General features: G+C 42.8%; 1 protein-coding gene across 4 annotated transcripts in view; it reads right to left on the reverse strand.

Annotated features, from left to right (window-relative positions):
* The window catches only part of LOC309541686 (cytosolic phospholipase A2 epsilon-like), a 77,174-nt gene that overhangs the window by 21,456 nt on the left and 37,903 nt on the right, over window positions 1-17,815 (reverse strand). For 3 of the 4 annotated variants that reach the window (XM_082239837.1, XM_082239836.1, XM_082239838.1), the window contains 9 exons: window positions 16,216-16,352; window positions 14,906-15,037; window positions 14,259-14,299; window positions 13,171-13,213; window positions 9,741-9,807; window positions 6,901-7,055; window positions 6,267-6,362; window positions 3,844-3,881; window positions 3,308-3,443 (listed from right to left, as the gene is read on the reverse strand). In XM_082239837.1, coding sequence (XP_082095963.1) covers window positions 3,308-3,443; window positions 3,844-3,881; window positions 6,267-6,362; window positions 6,901-7,055; window positions 9,741-9,807; window positions 13,171-13,213; window positions 14,259-14,299; window positions 14,906-15,037; window positions 16,216-16,352 — 845 coding nt within the window. Of the gene's footprint in view, window positions 1-3,307; window positions 3,444-3,843; window positions 3,882-6,266; window positions 6,363-6,900; window positions 7,056-9,740; window positions 9,808-10,581; window positions 10,991-13,170; window positions 13,214-14,258; window positions 14,300-14,905; window positions 15,038-16,215; window positions 16,353-17,815 lie in introns of those variants that run through there. The other variant, XM_082239839.1, reaches the window with a different exon arrangement.

Raw genomic sequence — 17,815 nt, forward strand, 5'->3', positions numbered from 1 at the left:
CAACCCAATTGCAACCTTTGTACGTAAACCTTAAGTTGTTCTCTGTTAACAACCTTAGACAACAGATCAGCAGGAATTTCATTTCCTGGCATGTAGGACACCTGAATGAGTCCTTTCTGAATACACTCTCTTGCACGATGTAGCTTAATCTGCAAGTACTTGGTTCTTTGCTTGCAACTCTCTGAGTTCAGCAAAGCCAAACATGATCTATTGTCTTGATACACTTGTACAGGACATTTCACAGACACTCTGATGTCCTTAAACAGTTGCATCAACCATTCACCAATCCATGAGTGAAAATGACAGAGCATTGAGTTCTGCTTCACAGGAACTTAGGCTCACTGTCGTCTGCTTCTTGCACAACCAGTCAAACAGGCAGTGGTTATACATGTAGCATACTCCAGAAGTGCTCGTACCATCCGTGGTGTCACTTCCAAAACTTGCATCTGCAAAGATTTCAAGACCTCCAGTCTTCTGACTGGTGAACCTCAGCCTGTAGTGCATAGTCCCTTTCAAATAGCGGACTATGCGCTTCAGAGCTTTCCAATCCTGAACCGTAGGATTGTTGGCATGTCTGCTAAGCAGGTTACAGCTTACAGCTATGTCAGGTCTTCAGCATCTAGCAATGAAATTCAACTTGCCTAGAATGCATCTGTACAGCGTTGTGTCAGAAAACGCTTCAGCAGTACTGTCTACCTGGTAACCTGTCACCATCGGTGTGTCTGCTGGGTTTGCATCAACCAAATTCAACCTGGTTAATACATCAGCAATTTTCTGTGTTTGATGTACCAGAAAATTACCTGCTTGGTCCCTTTCTACCTGCAGAGAAAGATAGTTGGATACATCACCAAGATCCTTCATGTCAAAGTGCTCCTTCAGCTAAGCTAGGATGCTTCGGTACAAAGCCTGATTCTTCCAAAACATCAGAAGATCATCAACAAAACATAAACAATACAGTTTGTTTTGCCCCTCCTCCTTGACAAACACATATGGATCAGCTTTGCCCTGGTGAAAACCTAGAGAAAGCAACGTCTCAGTGAGTTTTGTGTTCCAACACCTTGCACTCTGCTTGAGACCATATAAGGATTTCCGCAGTTTACAGACCATTCCCTTCTGTATCTGCATCCCATCAGGTGGAAGCATAAACAGCTCCTCCCCCAAAATCCCGTACAAAAAAGCTGTATTAATGTCATGATGGGAAACATGCAGTTTCTCCTCTGCAGCAATCATGAGCATCAGCCGAATGCTCTCATATTTGACGGTGGGTGAGTAGGTCTCGTGGTAATCCTGTCCTGGTACCTGTGAAAAACCTCTGGCAACCAATCTGGCTTTGTGTCTGACTACCTTGCCATTCTGGTCTGTCTTGGCCTTGAAGACCCATTTGCTGCCAACCAGTCTCATTCCTGGGACTACCGGTACCAGTTCCCAAGTTTGGTTCCTGTTCAAAGAATCAACTTCAGCCTTCATGGCATTTAGCCAAGGCTCAGCATCTTTAGAGGTTAACTCCTGAACCTCTTTGAAGCTTGAAGGTTCCCACACCTTCTCTGAGCTACTAAGAACAGCAGTTGCTGTCTTAGCAAACTCATCAGCAAATCTCTTTGGAGGTCTGCCCTTCATGGCTCGCTCAGACTAGACGCAAGTCTTCTGGACTCATCTCCTCTTTCTTAGGAGAAAAGTGACCAATTGTGAACAGTGGTTCTTCCAGTTCATTGTCAGATGCATCAGATGGTCTGACTGAGGCCTTTGCGCTCTTGTAGTCTGCTGTGTCATCACTGTCACTGACACCAGCAAAAGCGCCGCCCACTGAACTGGAATCCGAACTCTGATCATCATCATCATCATCATCCTCAGCTTCCTCAGCTTCCTCAACATTATCTGCTTTCTTCACATCACCTTCATCCTCCTCTGGGTAACTCTGGAAAATTCCCACATTTTTCCCCCACATAGGATTGTATTCAACACTCTTTGTGAATTTAATGGACTTAGAATCAGTCATCCATACCCTGTATGCACCTTTTTCGTACCCCATGAACAAACCATGTGCCCCACGCTTCCCAAGCTTGTTGCTCTGTGGGGTGTGTACCCACATGTCAGAACCAAAGATTCTCATGTGCTTGATGTTGGGTTTCTTACCAAACATCTTCTCATAGGGGGTACAACCAATAGGTGATGACAATCTTCGATTAAAAGTGTAAGCAAAATTCGACAGAGCCTCCCCCCAAAACTTATCAGGGAGATTGGCATCATGCAACAAGGTTTTCATTCCTTGCAGCAACGATTGATTTGCTTGCTCCGCAAGCCCATTCATCCATGGCAATCTAGGCATTGACAAGTCATGCTGGATTCCCTTCTCAGTCAGGAAAGCTTCAAACTGCTGAGAAGTGAACTCCCCGCCCCGATCAGTAAAGAGACAGCCAATACGTTTACCGTGAACATTCTCCAACCAAGCACAGAATGCCTTGAACTTCGGAAACGCTTGCGATTTCTGCTCGAGCATAAACACATGAATTTACCTGGAAAAAGAATCAATTAGAACCATGAAGTACCTTGCTCCTCCCAGAGAGGGCGCAAGTGGACCTACTAGGTCTGCATGCACTAGCTGGTAGGGTTTGGAAGCCTGCCTGCTAGACTCCTTGCCTTTTGGAGCAACCTTCACCTTGTTCTCTGCACAAGATACACATTTCATGTGAAACTTACAGGGTTTGATGTTCAAACCCTCAACCATCTCTGGCATCTTGGCCAGCGCCTTCCTAGAGAGGGAGCAGGATGTTTGTGTCACAGCCTGCGTATTTCCTGTTCACAGGATGTTTCTGTTGTGTCTATGCTTTCGTTTCTCTCTCTGCGCCTGAGACACTGAAGCAGGCAGTCATGTTTTCTTTGTTCTGATCAACGCTGAATAAACTTGTAAATAATGCTCTCCTGAGTGCATCTTTCGCTGTGCATTATCTGCTGATAGAGCGTGCATCAGCTCTGGAATGTGGCAAGCTATTTCTGGAGCTCGTGTTGCTAATTGCGGATACTGTGTGTCTACGGGAGATCGATGGACGTCCGGAGACGACGTGGAGTCATGATGGACTTTGTCTCCCTGGCAGTATCCCAGCACATACATGTTCAGATATATCCCTTTATGGTGATTTGCAGTATTTTATTTGTTTGTTTGTTTTTTTTGTTTTATTTGCTGAAAACAGTCACACAAATTAAAAATACACAGTCAAACTGTGCCTACGAAGCATCTTTTGGTAAAAAAAAGAGAGAGGCTAAATCCTTCATACCAAATATTTATTAAGCAAAATTTTGTCCTGCGTACCTCATGATCTTGTAAGCCCTTCTTTAAGCCGAGAGCCCTTTCCAGGGCAGCTGCAACAAACTTCTTCCGTTTCTGTATAACTGTTTGTTCATCCATACATAGTTCATACCCCAAACGCACATCCAGGTTTCTCAGCCTTGCATGTAGGCCAGAGCAGAACAAAGAAAGCATCAGTGAACTGCATCCCCCCCCACCCTCCATTTGTTATCATGTTCTTATGAAGAGCCACAGTCTCAACAAAAAACACGTATCCAAAGCAAATGTTTCCATTTCAAGGAAAGCTTCCATTGACCCCTCTTAGAGGCCAATAGCAGCTTCAGGACCTTGGCAGAGGGAGAGTTAAACTTCATTCCCTATATTATCCCCCACAGCTAGTATTTACTAGTTTCATGTAAATACTTCATGTACCAAATCTGGCCAAATCCTAGGAGCCCCCCTCAATGTACTATAATCCTCTAATTATTTAGATATATATTTCAGATAGTAAATAGAAGTCAAGTAGGCAGAGTTGGGTAAAATTAACACTATCGTGTTACCATTCTTTTACGTCCACACATAGATCAACTGTTTTGTCCTAGAGAGAGAGAGAGAAAAGATGGAATGTTGTCAGTAACCTGCCATACTGTTTGGTCTTCCTGCCTGGTATCCCCAGAGGAAAGCAGGCAGCAGCCACACATCACACATACCTCCATTCAGGGCTAGCAAAATGGGGTCTTGTATTTGATCCTGGAATGTCCCGCTTTTACTCAGAACATCCCTATTTTCATCAGAGAAATATTGGAGGGTATGGAGTTATGTGACCCCTAAGCCAAGAAGATAAGCAACTACACAACCTTTAAAAGGCATCTGGAGACAGCCCAGTAAAGGGAAGTTTTTAATATTTAATATTTTATTATGTTTTTATAAATGTTGGAAGCCACCCAGAATGGCTGGGGCAACCCAGTCAAATGGGTGGAGTATGAATAGTAGTAGTAGTAGTAGTAGAAGTCCATGAAGTAATATTAGGAGCTGCAGAACAATCCACGCAACTTTTAGAAATCACTAGTGTGTGTGAGTGTAAGAGAGAGGGGGGGAGGGAGGGGGGAGGGAAGCAGATCTCCACCAGAATTTAATCCACAAGTAGCCACAGCAACTGGACCTTTAATAGTTGTGTGGATGAGGTTACATAAACACCTATAGTCTGTCATCCAAAGATGAGAAAAGGTTTTGCTCATTGAAGCACTTTGTTCTGTTGTTGTTTAGTCATGTCCGACTCTTTGTGACCCCATGGAGTCTTTCTACACAGCTTTCTTTCTACACAACTCTTAAAGGAGCTAAGTTCTCCCTTGACTGCAGTCATCCTATTCACAAGCATGATAGGCAAAATGTATGAATCACTTCTTCAAGTTTGAAAAAGCAGGTGTCATTAGCCGAGAAACGCTTAAGTTGCTAGGCTCCAATTCCTATTTTTTCATGCTGGCGGATGTGAATTGGAGTCCAATTGAATTGAAGTGCCACAGGTTCTCCCTTGCACACTTACTGGTGGTGGTGTGTGAGCTGCTTCCCTTCATTTATTCCCATGGCTTTCTGGCAATGTGTGTTAAGGAATCATACAAATGCAGCAGTGGCACAGTTCCTTTCTGTATGATCATCATCATCCTGCCCACATACTTTCTAGCAGGACCATGTTGGGTGCAATTTCCCCATACCTAAATGTTGAACCTTCTGTGCCCCAGATTTTGTACTTCCAGACACTGAACGATCAACAAATTTGTCCTGCCCATTCCAGTTTCTCCACATTTTTGCGTAGAATTATCCTTACCAACTTGATAAGATCAGAGGTACAGCAGGTACTTTGCACAGAAAAAGTCTCTGGTTCAATCCCTGGCTCTCTAGGTAAGACTGGGAAAGATCCCAATTCTGGAGAGCTGCTGCCCGTCAGTATAGATCAGCTTTCCTCACGCTGATGCTCTCCAGATGTTTTGTACTACAATTCCCATTCACCCTGCCTATTGGCCATGCTGGCTGGGGCTGATGGGAGTTGTCCACAACATCTGGATGGGGTACCAGATTGGGGAATACTAGCATAGACGATGCTGAGCTAGACAGACCCATGACTCTGGCTTGGTATGAGGCAGCCTCCTGTGGTCTCATGGAATTATAGATTCTATGGTCCTGCTACAATTAACTGAAGCCCCTTAACACTGTGATGGATAGAGTGGGGTGAAATCCCCAAAAAGGATGTTACTTTTTTCCCTGTATGCCACAACAGCTGCGAGAAGATTATTAGCAAAGAATTGGAAGAAACAAGATGTACCAACTATCAAAGAATGGCAGATGAAGATGATGGACTATATGGAACTTGCCGAACATACTGGGAGACTCCGGGACCAGAGAGAAGAGACAGTGGAAGATCGGAAGAAGTTTAAAGAATATTTGAAAAAAATATGTTAATATTTAAATCTTAGAATAGCTTTGGAAGTGGATACAGGCTGTAGGGTTAGAAGTAGAAGATAGTGTATTTTAAAATAGTAAGATTTGCAAGGGATGTGAAGATTTTAAGTAAGTGTGATTTAAAAAATGATTAAAAATTATAATATATGTAAACTGCTAAAGATGAGGTAAAATGAAAATCAGATAGGGGGGACTTGGGGAAGCTCACTTAACAATGTTTAGAAAAAATAAGGATAAGACAAGAATTTGTTTGTATTGTTTGTTTTTATAAAATGAATATTTTTTGGGGGGAAACAAAACACTGATGGATAGTATGTAATTGCTGACTTACTAATCTTCTGCTATTCATCTTCTATTTGTAAATAGAACAACCACTTGGAGGATTTCCCCCCCACACACACACACAATCAAGTGGTGTATGAATTTTGTTAATAAACAAATGAATTTGGCAGCACATATACTAAAATAAATAAATATATTTCCTCCCTGATTTTCCTCTTCCACTACGAAACAATGCTTACGGTACCTTGCCTATGGTCACTTCTTTTTCCAAACTAAGTGAATCAAGAGGCAAAGTGAAGCAAAGTCTTTTATTTGCATCATTACTTTCACCAGGAGTACACTGAAAGAGAAAGAAGAAAAATTAAAATTATGCTCACACACTTTCTCCAGACCATATATATGTCTTTTGACATATATATATATATATATATATATATGTCAAAAGACATATATATATATATATATATATATATATATATATATATATATGCAGGTTTTGGTGTCTTCGGGTGTCTTCCCGTGTAAGAGTCGGGGTGTCTGTGCGACGTTTCGACGAGGTCTCACTCGTCATCTTCAGGCTGGTGCTTTCGGCTTCTTGTTACTGGAACAGGAACAAGAAGCCGAAAGCACCAGCCTGAAGATGACGAGTGAGACCTCGTCGAAACGTCGCACAGACACCCCGACTCTTACACGGGAAGACACCCGAAGACACCAAAACCTGCATTCCTATACCCGTGAAAATCTACGAAAGCAAATATATATATATATATATATGTCAAAATATCTCCTCAGTATTTTGATGTAAAATGAAAGCATTTTATACAGTGGAGGTAGCTTTACATTGATTTTTAAATTGAAGAGAAGGTTTAAAAACGTACAGAGCGTGGCTTCTTTGCTGGTTCACTCTCCAGTGCAGATTCCATATTCTTGATGCTGTGAAACACAAGAGGATCAGCAGGGCACAGCTCAGAGCCCAACGTAAAGTCCTGGCTCTCTTCATAGGATCCTTCCACAGAGAATGTGAAGTTTTGCTCTACAAAGGACATAAAGAACCCTGATGTAATTGTCACAACATACCTTTATTCAGTTCATGAGCATGTATAAATTCTCCTAAAAAAAGCAAACAAAGATTCTAGCAAAAGGGTAGCCAACATGCTGCCTTCAAAATATTGCTGGACTACAACTCCCATCTCCTCTGACTGATGGCCATGCCAGATGAGTATTGACATGAGCTTCAATCCAACATCTGGAGAGCCCCATTTTGGCGACTCCTGGTCCAAACTAATCTTACTGGTGTCAGCGCCATTCTCATGTGACCTCACTCTCCCTTCCAGATGTGTAGGTATGTAAAACGTGTTCTCCCTAGCAGAGAGCGCGTGTTGCGGTGGGGGATACAAGCCACCCCATTGTTGCTGGGCGGATTTGTGGAGGGACCCAGGCAGTGTATTGGTTAATCGGGTCACTGGGGAGAACTGCTTGTTGCCGATTTTGAAGGAGGGGTCAGAGGTTTTAAATACTGGACACCCAACTTTGAGCATTCTCTTGGCTGCTTGCACCGGATCACCCGCCCACCCTCCCTGTATTGGGGGGGGGGTTGTTCACTTGACCTTGCTATGCCTGTCATGGGGTCGTCTGCTTTGAGGCAGGGGCCTGGTCGGAATTTGTCCATATGGCTGATTGGCTGGTGTCATTCGGTTTTGCCTACTGCATAGCAAATCGTCACAACTTGTAAGGTTGGCGGTTAGGCATTGGTTCAGATTGGTTGGTGGAGGGGTAAGTGCCTACCCCTCCAATGGTGGTGCGGAAAGGGAATTCCGTTAAAGGAATCCAGGGGCTTGCCATTCTTTTCGTCCTTGTCCCTGGCATCAGACTTGCAAGCCACCAGGAGAATGAGGGTGAGAAGTGAGGGACAGAGGCCCAGCTTCATTTTCTCCCCAAAATTTGTTTCCCGCACTGGCTTTTGCTGGAATCCAAAAGTCCAGTTCTGTCCCCTGGGCAAGGACAGATAGTCGGAACCAATGCCTAAGCAACCACTCACTTGGATGTATTTAAATAAAGTTGTGGCCAAAATCGTGCCAAAAACCCAAACCAAAATTGATGTGTGATGTGTGAGTTATTGGGGGGTGGCTTGGGGACCTCGACACGCAACTACCACTAGCCCACCTCCATTTCTAGCTGGAGGAGATTTTGTGATGCCTCTGGTTCAATGGAGTCTGGTCCATTATGGAAAATAGGGCACTGCCCCTCTGACTGCAGTCTTGATTCCTCCAAGATCACCTGCCTACCTTCTGACAAAACTTTAAGAAGTTTAGATAAATCCATGAAAGAATAAAGAATGGGCTGCTAACCATAATGGCTATATGTTGGAGGCAGTATGCTTCTGAATATCAGTTGCTGGGAATCACAGGAAGGTCTTGCTTGGAGGCTTCCCATAGGCATCTGGTTGGCCATTTTGAGAACTAGATGGGCCACTGGATTAGGGCAAATGGGGCATTGCCCTACCAACCTTAGTCTGCCCTCAGCCAGCCACTACTTGCCTGCCTTCTTACCTACAACTAGTTCAGAGGGTAACACTGCCTGCCAGCTTCTTCCTCAGTCTCAGTTTTACTCTTGTAGAACTCAAGTGGGAGGAGGATGGGGACAAAAGTAAAATTAATGGGCTTCACCTGTCCTTGGCTCTGGCTCACCTCCTGTTGGCCTCTCTGCCTTCTGCCCTACCACTCCTAATGGCCACCAGCCACCCCTGCTCTAGTGGTAGGTTCACAGCTCTATAGTTTGCTGCCACATTTGCTCAGTTTTCTGAAGCTCAGTTCTTGACACTGGTGTGTGTGGGACAAGTGCCAGAACTCTGGGGATCAGGAGCCAAGCCGAGAAGATGTGCATGCCAACATCAATCAGAACATTCCATTCCACCATTAATCTTTCACACATATGCTGTTGGCAATGAAATTATGATTTCATAAGATAATTAATTCTGCTAAGGTGCCAATAAAGATTACTGATATTTTTTTAACCCTACCCTACCAGAGGCGTGCTCTGGTCCATAGGGTCACGAAGAGTCGGACACGACTAAACGACTAAACAACAACAACCCTTCAATAAACTTGGGCTGGGCCTGGAAATGGACTGGGAGATAGTGTGGCTGATATAGAACAGGCATAATAAGATGAAGTGCTAATTGCAACTGAGCAATATTGCCCAGATGTATTCCATGCTTTAGTTTAAATGCAGTTTTCAAAGGGAACACCACCTTAAATGCATTGAGACCTATAGATTATGATAATCATTCATTTACTTACTATGTAAAATATACTACATCAATATGTCTTAGTATACACTTGATCATTTAAATCAGCTTTGATTTTTTTTCCCCCATTCGGGCTTGCGCTTACATTTGTGTTCAAAATAAGTATTATTTGATTAGACACTATAGTGGAAGCAAATTAGCACATCATATTAAAATAGTTTTGACCAAACTGTGGGAGGCAGTGGAAGACAGGAGTGCCTGGCGTGCTCTGGTCCATGGGCTCACGAAGAGTCGGACATGACTAAACGACTAAACAACAACAACATTAAAATAGCAAAATAACCAAAGTGTTTGTTTGCAAAGGTCCAGCGATGAGACTTTTAATGAGCAAGTAAAGAGTTTTAATGATAAAACCTTTGAAACCATTAACTGTAAATCTATTTATAGCTATACATAAAGGTACATATTAACCACCTTGTTTCTTCTTCATTGCTGTCCCTCCATTCACCTGTACACCCAAGCAGGAAATTTCACGAGACTATAAGAAGAGAAAGGGAAATAAAAGAGCATAAGGTAAAACCTTACTGGTCACGACGTAGCTGTGATGTAACAGATCCTTTAGAACAAGCCTGGAATATGCCAATAAGTTATAGAATAGGGGTTGGCATATGGCCCTCAGTCCATTTCATGGGAGTATGGGAGAGCCCAAAATGGTGGGCAGAGGGGGAAGGGGGGAGCTGAAACTAGGGGGCCCTGACGGATTACACACTACACGTTAGTGTGTTGATGTAGGTGTGTCACACGAACGCTTCCCACGCTGCTCCCAGGGCTGGAAAGCGGTTAGTCACCCTTCGGTTTGCTAGTAAAACTGAATTACTGTGTCGAGAAATGATGCATGTCTAAAAAGTGTGTCACCAACATGAAAAGTTTGGAAAGCTTTGGAGAAGGCAGCCCTCGACTGAAAAAGGTTCATCATCCCTGTGATGGTGCCAGAGCTGTTTGCCAGTTGTAAATGCATGACATCAACATAAATGTGCATAAACATAGTGACTGCTAAGCCACAAGAGACATACATGATGAACTCATTCGATGGTATTTTGTTGTGAAATGGCTTAGTCCTCCTGCCCAAATGTGGAAAGAATTGACCAAACTTCTAGAAATGATCTTAACCATAAATTACAGCTGCAGTCCTAAGCACGCTTACCCCTGAATACAGTGGGCCTTGCTTTTGAGTAATTATCATAAGTGCATATTTCTTGGTACACATGCACAGAACCTGGCTGCATAATTTTGACCCAGAGACTCAACACACCAGGGATCCTGCTTCTGTCTCATATAGGCCCATGTCTCTCCTTCCTCTCCCCACCGTGACATCTGCTAATATAAAACAGGTAGCATGGCATCATTATGGTGTTTATCCACAACCCCAGTCAGTTTTATTAGCTACTACTTGTGTGGGCCAAGAGATCAGATATAATGTCATATGTTTTGTAGTAGATGTTACCAAGGAGGAGAGCATGCAGGTATGTGTGCTTCCTAACATCTCATCCCTTTCAGCCAAAGTCTTATATATATGAGAGAGACTCTACTGGTCACTGACCATAATAAACAGATGCTTCAATATATGAATCTACTTTTAATCACCATATTTAATAAAATTTAATGACTAGAATTTAATAAAATAGAATATCGGTGGTTTTATTACCTTCAAGTATATATTTGAAATGGACGCGGGTGGCGCTGTGGGTTAAAGCCTCAGCGCCTAGGGCTTGCCGATCGAAAGGTCGGCAGTTCGAATCCCCGCGGCGGGGTGCGCTCCCGCTGCTCGGTCCCAGCGCCTGCCAACCTAGCAGTTCGAAAGCACCCCCGGGTGCAAGTAGATAAATAGGTACCGCTTACCAGCGGGAAGGTAAACGGCGTTCCGTGTGCTGCGCTGGCTCGCCAGTTGCAGCTTTGTCACGCTGGCCACGTGACCCGGAAGTGTCTCCGGACAGCGCTGGCCCCCGGCCAATAGATGTGAGATGGGCGCACAAACCCCAGAGTCTGTCAAGACTGGCCCGTTCGGGCAGGGGTACCTTTACCTTTATATATTTGAAATAGTCACGGATATTTTATTATTATTTATTACCCATCCTTCACGCAAAGGTCCCAGGGTTAATCTGATAGTTAGGTACCCCTGTTAGGTCCAGTAGTGAAGAACTCTGGGATTGCGGCACTCATCTCACTTTCCTGGCCAAGGGAGCTGGCGTTTGTCCACAGACAGCTTCCGGGTCATGTGGCCAGCATGACTAAGCTGCCTCTGGCGAACCAGAGCAGCGCACAGAAACGCCGTTTACCTTCCCACCAGAGCAGTACCTATTTATCTACTTGCACTTTAACGTGCTTTCAAACTGCTAGGTTGACAGGAGCAGAGACCGAGCAACGGGAGCTCACCCTGTCACAGGGATTCGAACCGCCAACCTTCTGATCGGCAAGCCCTAGGCTCTGTGGTTTAACCCACAGCGCCACCCGCATCCCTCAATCTGATAGTTATAGGACTTAATTTTCAGACGAATCAGAGACTGGGTTTGCTTCATGAGCATGTACAGGACAGATTTGGAATCCTTTATTATATTTTAGGGTTTAATATGATCATATATTATTGTTTTTATTCATGATGATGTGTCATGGTTTCATGATGCTATTTCCTATCTGCAGTAACCACATCGCGCTCTATTTCTTCCCACATGTTTAGCCACTTCCACCTTAGAAAGTTGCGTGGAGGAGGGAATTTCTGCAGGCATAACTTGCATGCCTTTCTGAAATCTTCTCTTTCACACTTCTATTACATATGTAGGAGCTCTATTCTCTTTTACAGGGCCAGATTTAGGTTTAATGAGGTCCTAAGCTACTGAAGGTAATGGGACCCTTTATATGTCCAGCTGTCCTTTGTCAACAACAAATTATCGCTGTTTTTTGTGTTGAATATATGCTATATGGTAATTTATGGACCTAATAGGTATTCATATGTTGCCATGCAATCAGTCCATGCAGAATGTAGGTACCCTATATATAAAAATCAGCAAACCAGTGATATTTTAGGGAGCGGGCTAGGAGGCGGGGCCCATTACTTACATCATAGTGCCTACACAACACAAAACACTGTGCTGAATGTAGCTTTTATTTTATTTGTTCTTTATCTTATATTTTGGAAATGTACATCAAGTATTTTTTTCCTTTAATTTTTTTGGGGGCCCCCAAAAGAGTGGGGCCCTAATCTATAGCTTGTTTAGCTTGTACGTAAATCCGGCACTGCTCTTTTGCATCTGATTCCCTACTCACATCCCACAGATTATTAGCTTCAGTGAAGGGTGGGTAATTAATCTAATCATTATCATCACGCTGGTTGTATTAAACTATTCATTCATTCTTTCATTCATTTTCATATACTGCCCTTCATTGGAAGAACTTGGGGCGGTTCACCGAAGCTACATCTTTCGTAACTGTCCTGTGTTACATCAAACTGGGAGTTTCACTGAGGGGCGCATGCTTTAGACCTCGTTTAGAATTCAGCCTGTGCGCCATGCACCCAACATATTGCTGCCCTTGCTAATTTCCCAGGCTGCTGATTGGACTATCTCCATAGAAATAAGTGACCACATAGCTTGCAGGTTTCTAATGTGCCATGTTCACTGAATATTCTTTTAAAATAAAATCTCTGTAAGGAACACTTTGCCTCCCCACACTAGCCTTCTGACCCAGAAATCCCACCCCCACCCCACCCCGAAATGTGTGGCCGAATGATATTAGAAGCAAGAACTTTTGGAACTACAGCGAGATACCACAATCATATACCCATAACAGATATGATTTAAATATCACTTTTGTAAAAAAAGAAATCATTTTAAAAAAATGAGATTACCACTAATACGCCATTAGTAACAATATGCTCATCAGGAACTGGGCTGCAAAACAAAATAAATATATTTGACATGTCATATCTGGTCTTTGGTAATGGAAATTTACGTTTCTAGTTGCTAGTTTGACATTCCATGTTAATGTAATTGACTCAACATAGCCCAGATGATGTAATCTAATTACAACAAGACTAGAAAAAAATACATTCATCTGATAGTTACCCTTTGGCAATGCTTTGCCAGATCACAAGAAACTTGAGCTTCAGGTCCATCTGATTTGATATGCAACACAGTTCTGAAGTTTATTTTCTAGTGTTATATATTCTTAAATACCGTATTTTTTGCACCATAACACTCACTTTTTTCCTCCTAGAAAGTAAGGGGAAATGTCTGTGCGTGTTATGGAGCGAATGCCTGCGGGTGGCGGAGGCGATCTGCTGCAGTCATGAGCAGAGGATTCATGGTTCCCCTTCCTTCCCTCCTCCGTGGCTCGCTTTGAAACAGCAAACCGGGAGAAGAGCCGCTAAGTGGGGAGGAGAGAGGGACAGAGAGCCTGCTTCTTTAAAGGAGCAAAGTGGGAGAGGAGGAACCTTCTCCCCTTATATCCCTCTTCTTCATTATTAGCAGCATCCTTTTCCACACACCCCACGCGTGTCACTTGTCCCTTGAGTGGTTTTCCTTCCTTCCCCAATTAAAACATGGTTACAAAGCACGGATCCACATGGATCCTCAGGATTTTTGCACTGGGTCACCCCAAATTCACCATCAGATCACATAGCATGTCCATGGCTACATCTTGCACCAAAAAAATCACGCACCCACTGTTGCCTGGGGCCGCAGTGGTGCAAAAACGTGGTTACAAAGCATGGATCCACATGGCTCCTCAGGAATTTTGCATTGGGCTACTCCAAACTCACTGTCAGATCACATGTCTGTGGCCACAGCATGAACCACAAAAATCATACACCCAATGTTTCGTTTAGAATATTTTTTTTTCTTGTTTTCCTCCTCTAAAATCTACATGCGTGTTATGGTCTGGTGCGTGTTATAGAGCGAAAAATACGGTATATTGCATTGTTTGGGATGTACTTACATGCTCTCCCGGCTAAACTCTACCTCCAGAGTTTCTGGAATCTGTAAAAGGATAATTACATTGTTTTGGTTTGATATAATGTTTTCCTCAACTGTTAACTGAAAGAAACGGTCCATGTGTAAGTATGATAAATCCCATTGCTGAATGGATCAATTGGGAAGGGTGGACAAACCTCTCCATTTCAGTTTCTCTCTGTTTCACATTTCAGTTCATCTCATTTCCACATCAGTTTCCACATCATACACATTTGTTTGCATTTCTCCTGATATACACATTTTTGCAAGCAATTTCCCATAACATAATGCCTTTTTTCTTTGTTAAATATTCTCGTATGCCCTTTCCCCTACTATACTATACAGTGGTACCTCGGGTTATATACGCTTCAGGTTACAGACTCCGTTAACCCAGAAATAGTGCTTCAGGTTAAGAACTTTGCTTCAGGATAAGAACAGAAATTGTGCTCTGGCGGCGCAGCGGGAGGCCCCATTAGCTAAAGTGGTCTTCAGGTTAAGAACAGTTTCAGGTTAAGAACGGACCTCCGGAATGAATTAAGTACTTAACCCGAGGTACCACTGTATGCTTTTTATTCAAGGCGATTCCACCTGTTAATAATGCCCTCCCAGCAGCCTTCGGTTCTACCTTCTTACTTTTGGATCCAATGGAAATGTGAGGCAAACTCTTTCTCCAAGCTGGATCTTGGAAACATCAAAGAGAACAGTGCAGAGATTATTATCCACGAGGCAGTGGTCTTCATCATGAACAATCATCTCCAAAACATTCTGAGAAGAGAAGCAAAGTTGGTCATTGTCAAGGATAGGACAAAAAGGGCAAGATGGAGAAGGAGGCTGGTGGGGAACATACACACCCTTCTCCTGATGCTGCAGAAGAAGAGGGAGGCAGCCTTGATTTACAGCAGGGCTTTGAGGAGTTTGAGGGGTCACAGTGCAGAGATAGACAAACAAAGGAGTTGGAACATGTTAGAAGAAGAGGGGGGAATTGCGACAGGGCAGCCAGCTGACCCATTGTCACTGGAGAGTATTTCTGATCCCCCTTCTCCCAGAACTCGGTGTTCATTAAGAGTGTAGGAACAACAGAATCAGAGACTTTTGGCTACAAACAGCTACGGTAAGGGGGGCTGCTGTTGTTAGAAATGTGGCAGGAGGAGCCCAGTTTGGAGCAATGCCATGTTAAGGTGTGTTGTATTCTTTTGTGTCTTAGGATTGAATAAAAAGGGACTCTCCTTGTTTTCTATGCTCTTGCTGCAGTCAGGAGAGGAGAGCTTTCCCAGAGCCTTGACAGTCATCAAGGCTTACTTCTGGACCACAAAGCCCAAACAACTAGAAAAAAGAATGGGTCAGTCCATTTTTTCCATACATTAGAAAGGAAGACAGAAAAGGCATCGGAAGGTATGTGGACATGAAAGAGAGAAAACTGGCATAAACTATCTTCTAAATCTGAATCAGTTACTTATTCTTACTCGAACAATGGCTTACATCTTGAAGTAACATATAGCTGCAGTAGTACCCGGTGTATACTAACATAGCAACAGTTGAAGCAACAGTGTGTCTTGTGGCAACTTGAAAGTCTAAGAGCACAATCCTAACCCTAGATCTGCTGGGATGTGGTGAATTTCCAGCTCAGGGAACAGGTTCCTGGCTCTGCCAGAGATATGCTGGCATAAGGGCCCAACCCTGGCTCAGCTAGGGTAGGTTATGTGAGGTAAGAAGGTGCCAGCATAAGCCCTGAAAAAAAGAGCATTTGGGACATTCTATTCCACCTGTCATGACTAATAGCTGCTAATAGATTTAAGGTTAATAACTAACAACCATCTCATCCTCTGTACCCAAATAAGCAATGATTTTGGTGGGTCCTTTGTAGGTAACAAATTAGCAAAACAGTATTCTAAATATGGCTGAGGAATTCAGACAAATTATTAATCGTTGACTTTGTGCCTTACTTTGACCCGCGTCTGTATCCTGAAGTAGAAGGTTTCATTCCATACTGGATCCTTACAGTCCTTAACAGTCTTGGTCCGAGGTCTTTCAAATGAAGCTGTTGGCAGGTACAAGCTCACATAGCCATCAGACCGGCTAACTGTTTTAAAAAGAGTCAATTTAAGATGCATTATTAGGTCACATTAAATCCTTAACTTTAATGTTTACCATTGTCATGATCACACAGTGTTTACAAGAGAATACATGGAAACCAAGTCACTTCTTCATTGTATCCCTTCTCTGTGCTCATCCATTTTAATTTTTATATCATAAAAATCTATTATATTGCATAAGCACTGTGAAAGAATTGGACTTCATTGTCCCTGGTTACTTGTATGCACTGTTGCATATTATATGTGGAAATACATATTTCACTTGTATGGGTGGTTGTATATCATAGGGTCATGCATATTTTTTCTGGCTTACATATCTTTCTTGTTGTCCATTGGGGGTTATAGAGTTATCCTGGAAGCCTAGCAAATAACCTGTGGCTCAAAAGTCAAGGCAGTTAAACTCCATTGTAGATGTGGGAAAGGTCACATCTCCTGTTTGAAGGATTCCATGACTTCCTGTAGCCTTTTAGGTGGAGGCTCTGACTAGCAAAAAGAGGAGAAAAACGAGTCACAGCAGCCTGTGGTTTGCTGCAGTTCACCCTTGTAATGCTAAATCATGGTTTGACATTACATGCTAATCAGCTGGACCAATAAGCATGTAGGACCGTACTGATGTAGCCTTTAGGATTCAGTATATGTGAGTTGTCTCTATTTTTTACCCACCCATACGCTACTCCAGTCACATGGCAAAGTTATATAACACTTATTTCATCTACAAACAGTGGAAGCCTTAGGAGTAGCAAAAAGGATCCCACAGTAATATTTTCAGTCAATTTGGTATGTCAGTGGCACAAAGCCATAGATACTCAGCACCCAAAAAGCTTATTTGCTAGTGCTGTGGCAGATTGCATCAGATTCTTTGAGGAGCTTAGAAAACAGGCAAGTGAAGAGTTATTTTGTAGTTAATTAGTAAATTCTTCATAAATAATCGCTTGCCACTTTTCAAAGTGCCTGAAGAAAATAATATAGTTATTATAGGACAGCGTGGCTCTGTTGTTGTTGTTGTTGTTATGCCACCCATCTGACAAAGTCTAATGAATGGACAATCTACAACATTCCTTCCTGATAGCGTTTTTCCCCCTTGCCGCTTTTGACCTCACAAGTCAGAGCTAAGTCAGTAGGACATATATAGGATATAAAAACCATGTTTTGTTCCTGTTGTCCTATTTCTCTCAGAGGCAGGTGAAATTCATATTAAGAAGAAATGATGACTAAGCACAATATGTTTGTTTCCTTATGATGGAACATCTTTTGTTTTGTTTTGTTTTGTTTTGTTTTGTTTTGTTTTGTTTTAGAAAGCTATCATAAATCACCCATTTAACAGTTCTCCACAGGCTTAAACTAATTAAGCATTTCAGGCCAAACCACATTATATTTTGTGGTTATAATGCATTGTTATTATTCAAGGAATCAACACATTATTATCATTAGAGGTTGCCCCACTTTTAGA

This window comes from Podarcis vaucheri (assembly GCF_965113315.1).
Source record: "Podarcis vaucheri genome assembly, chromosome: 1".
Classification (NCBI taxonomy): Eukaryota; Metazoa; Chordata; class Lepidosauria; order Squamata; family Lacertidae; genus Podarcis; species Podarcis vaucheri.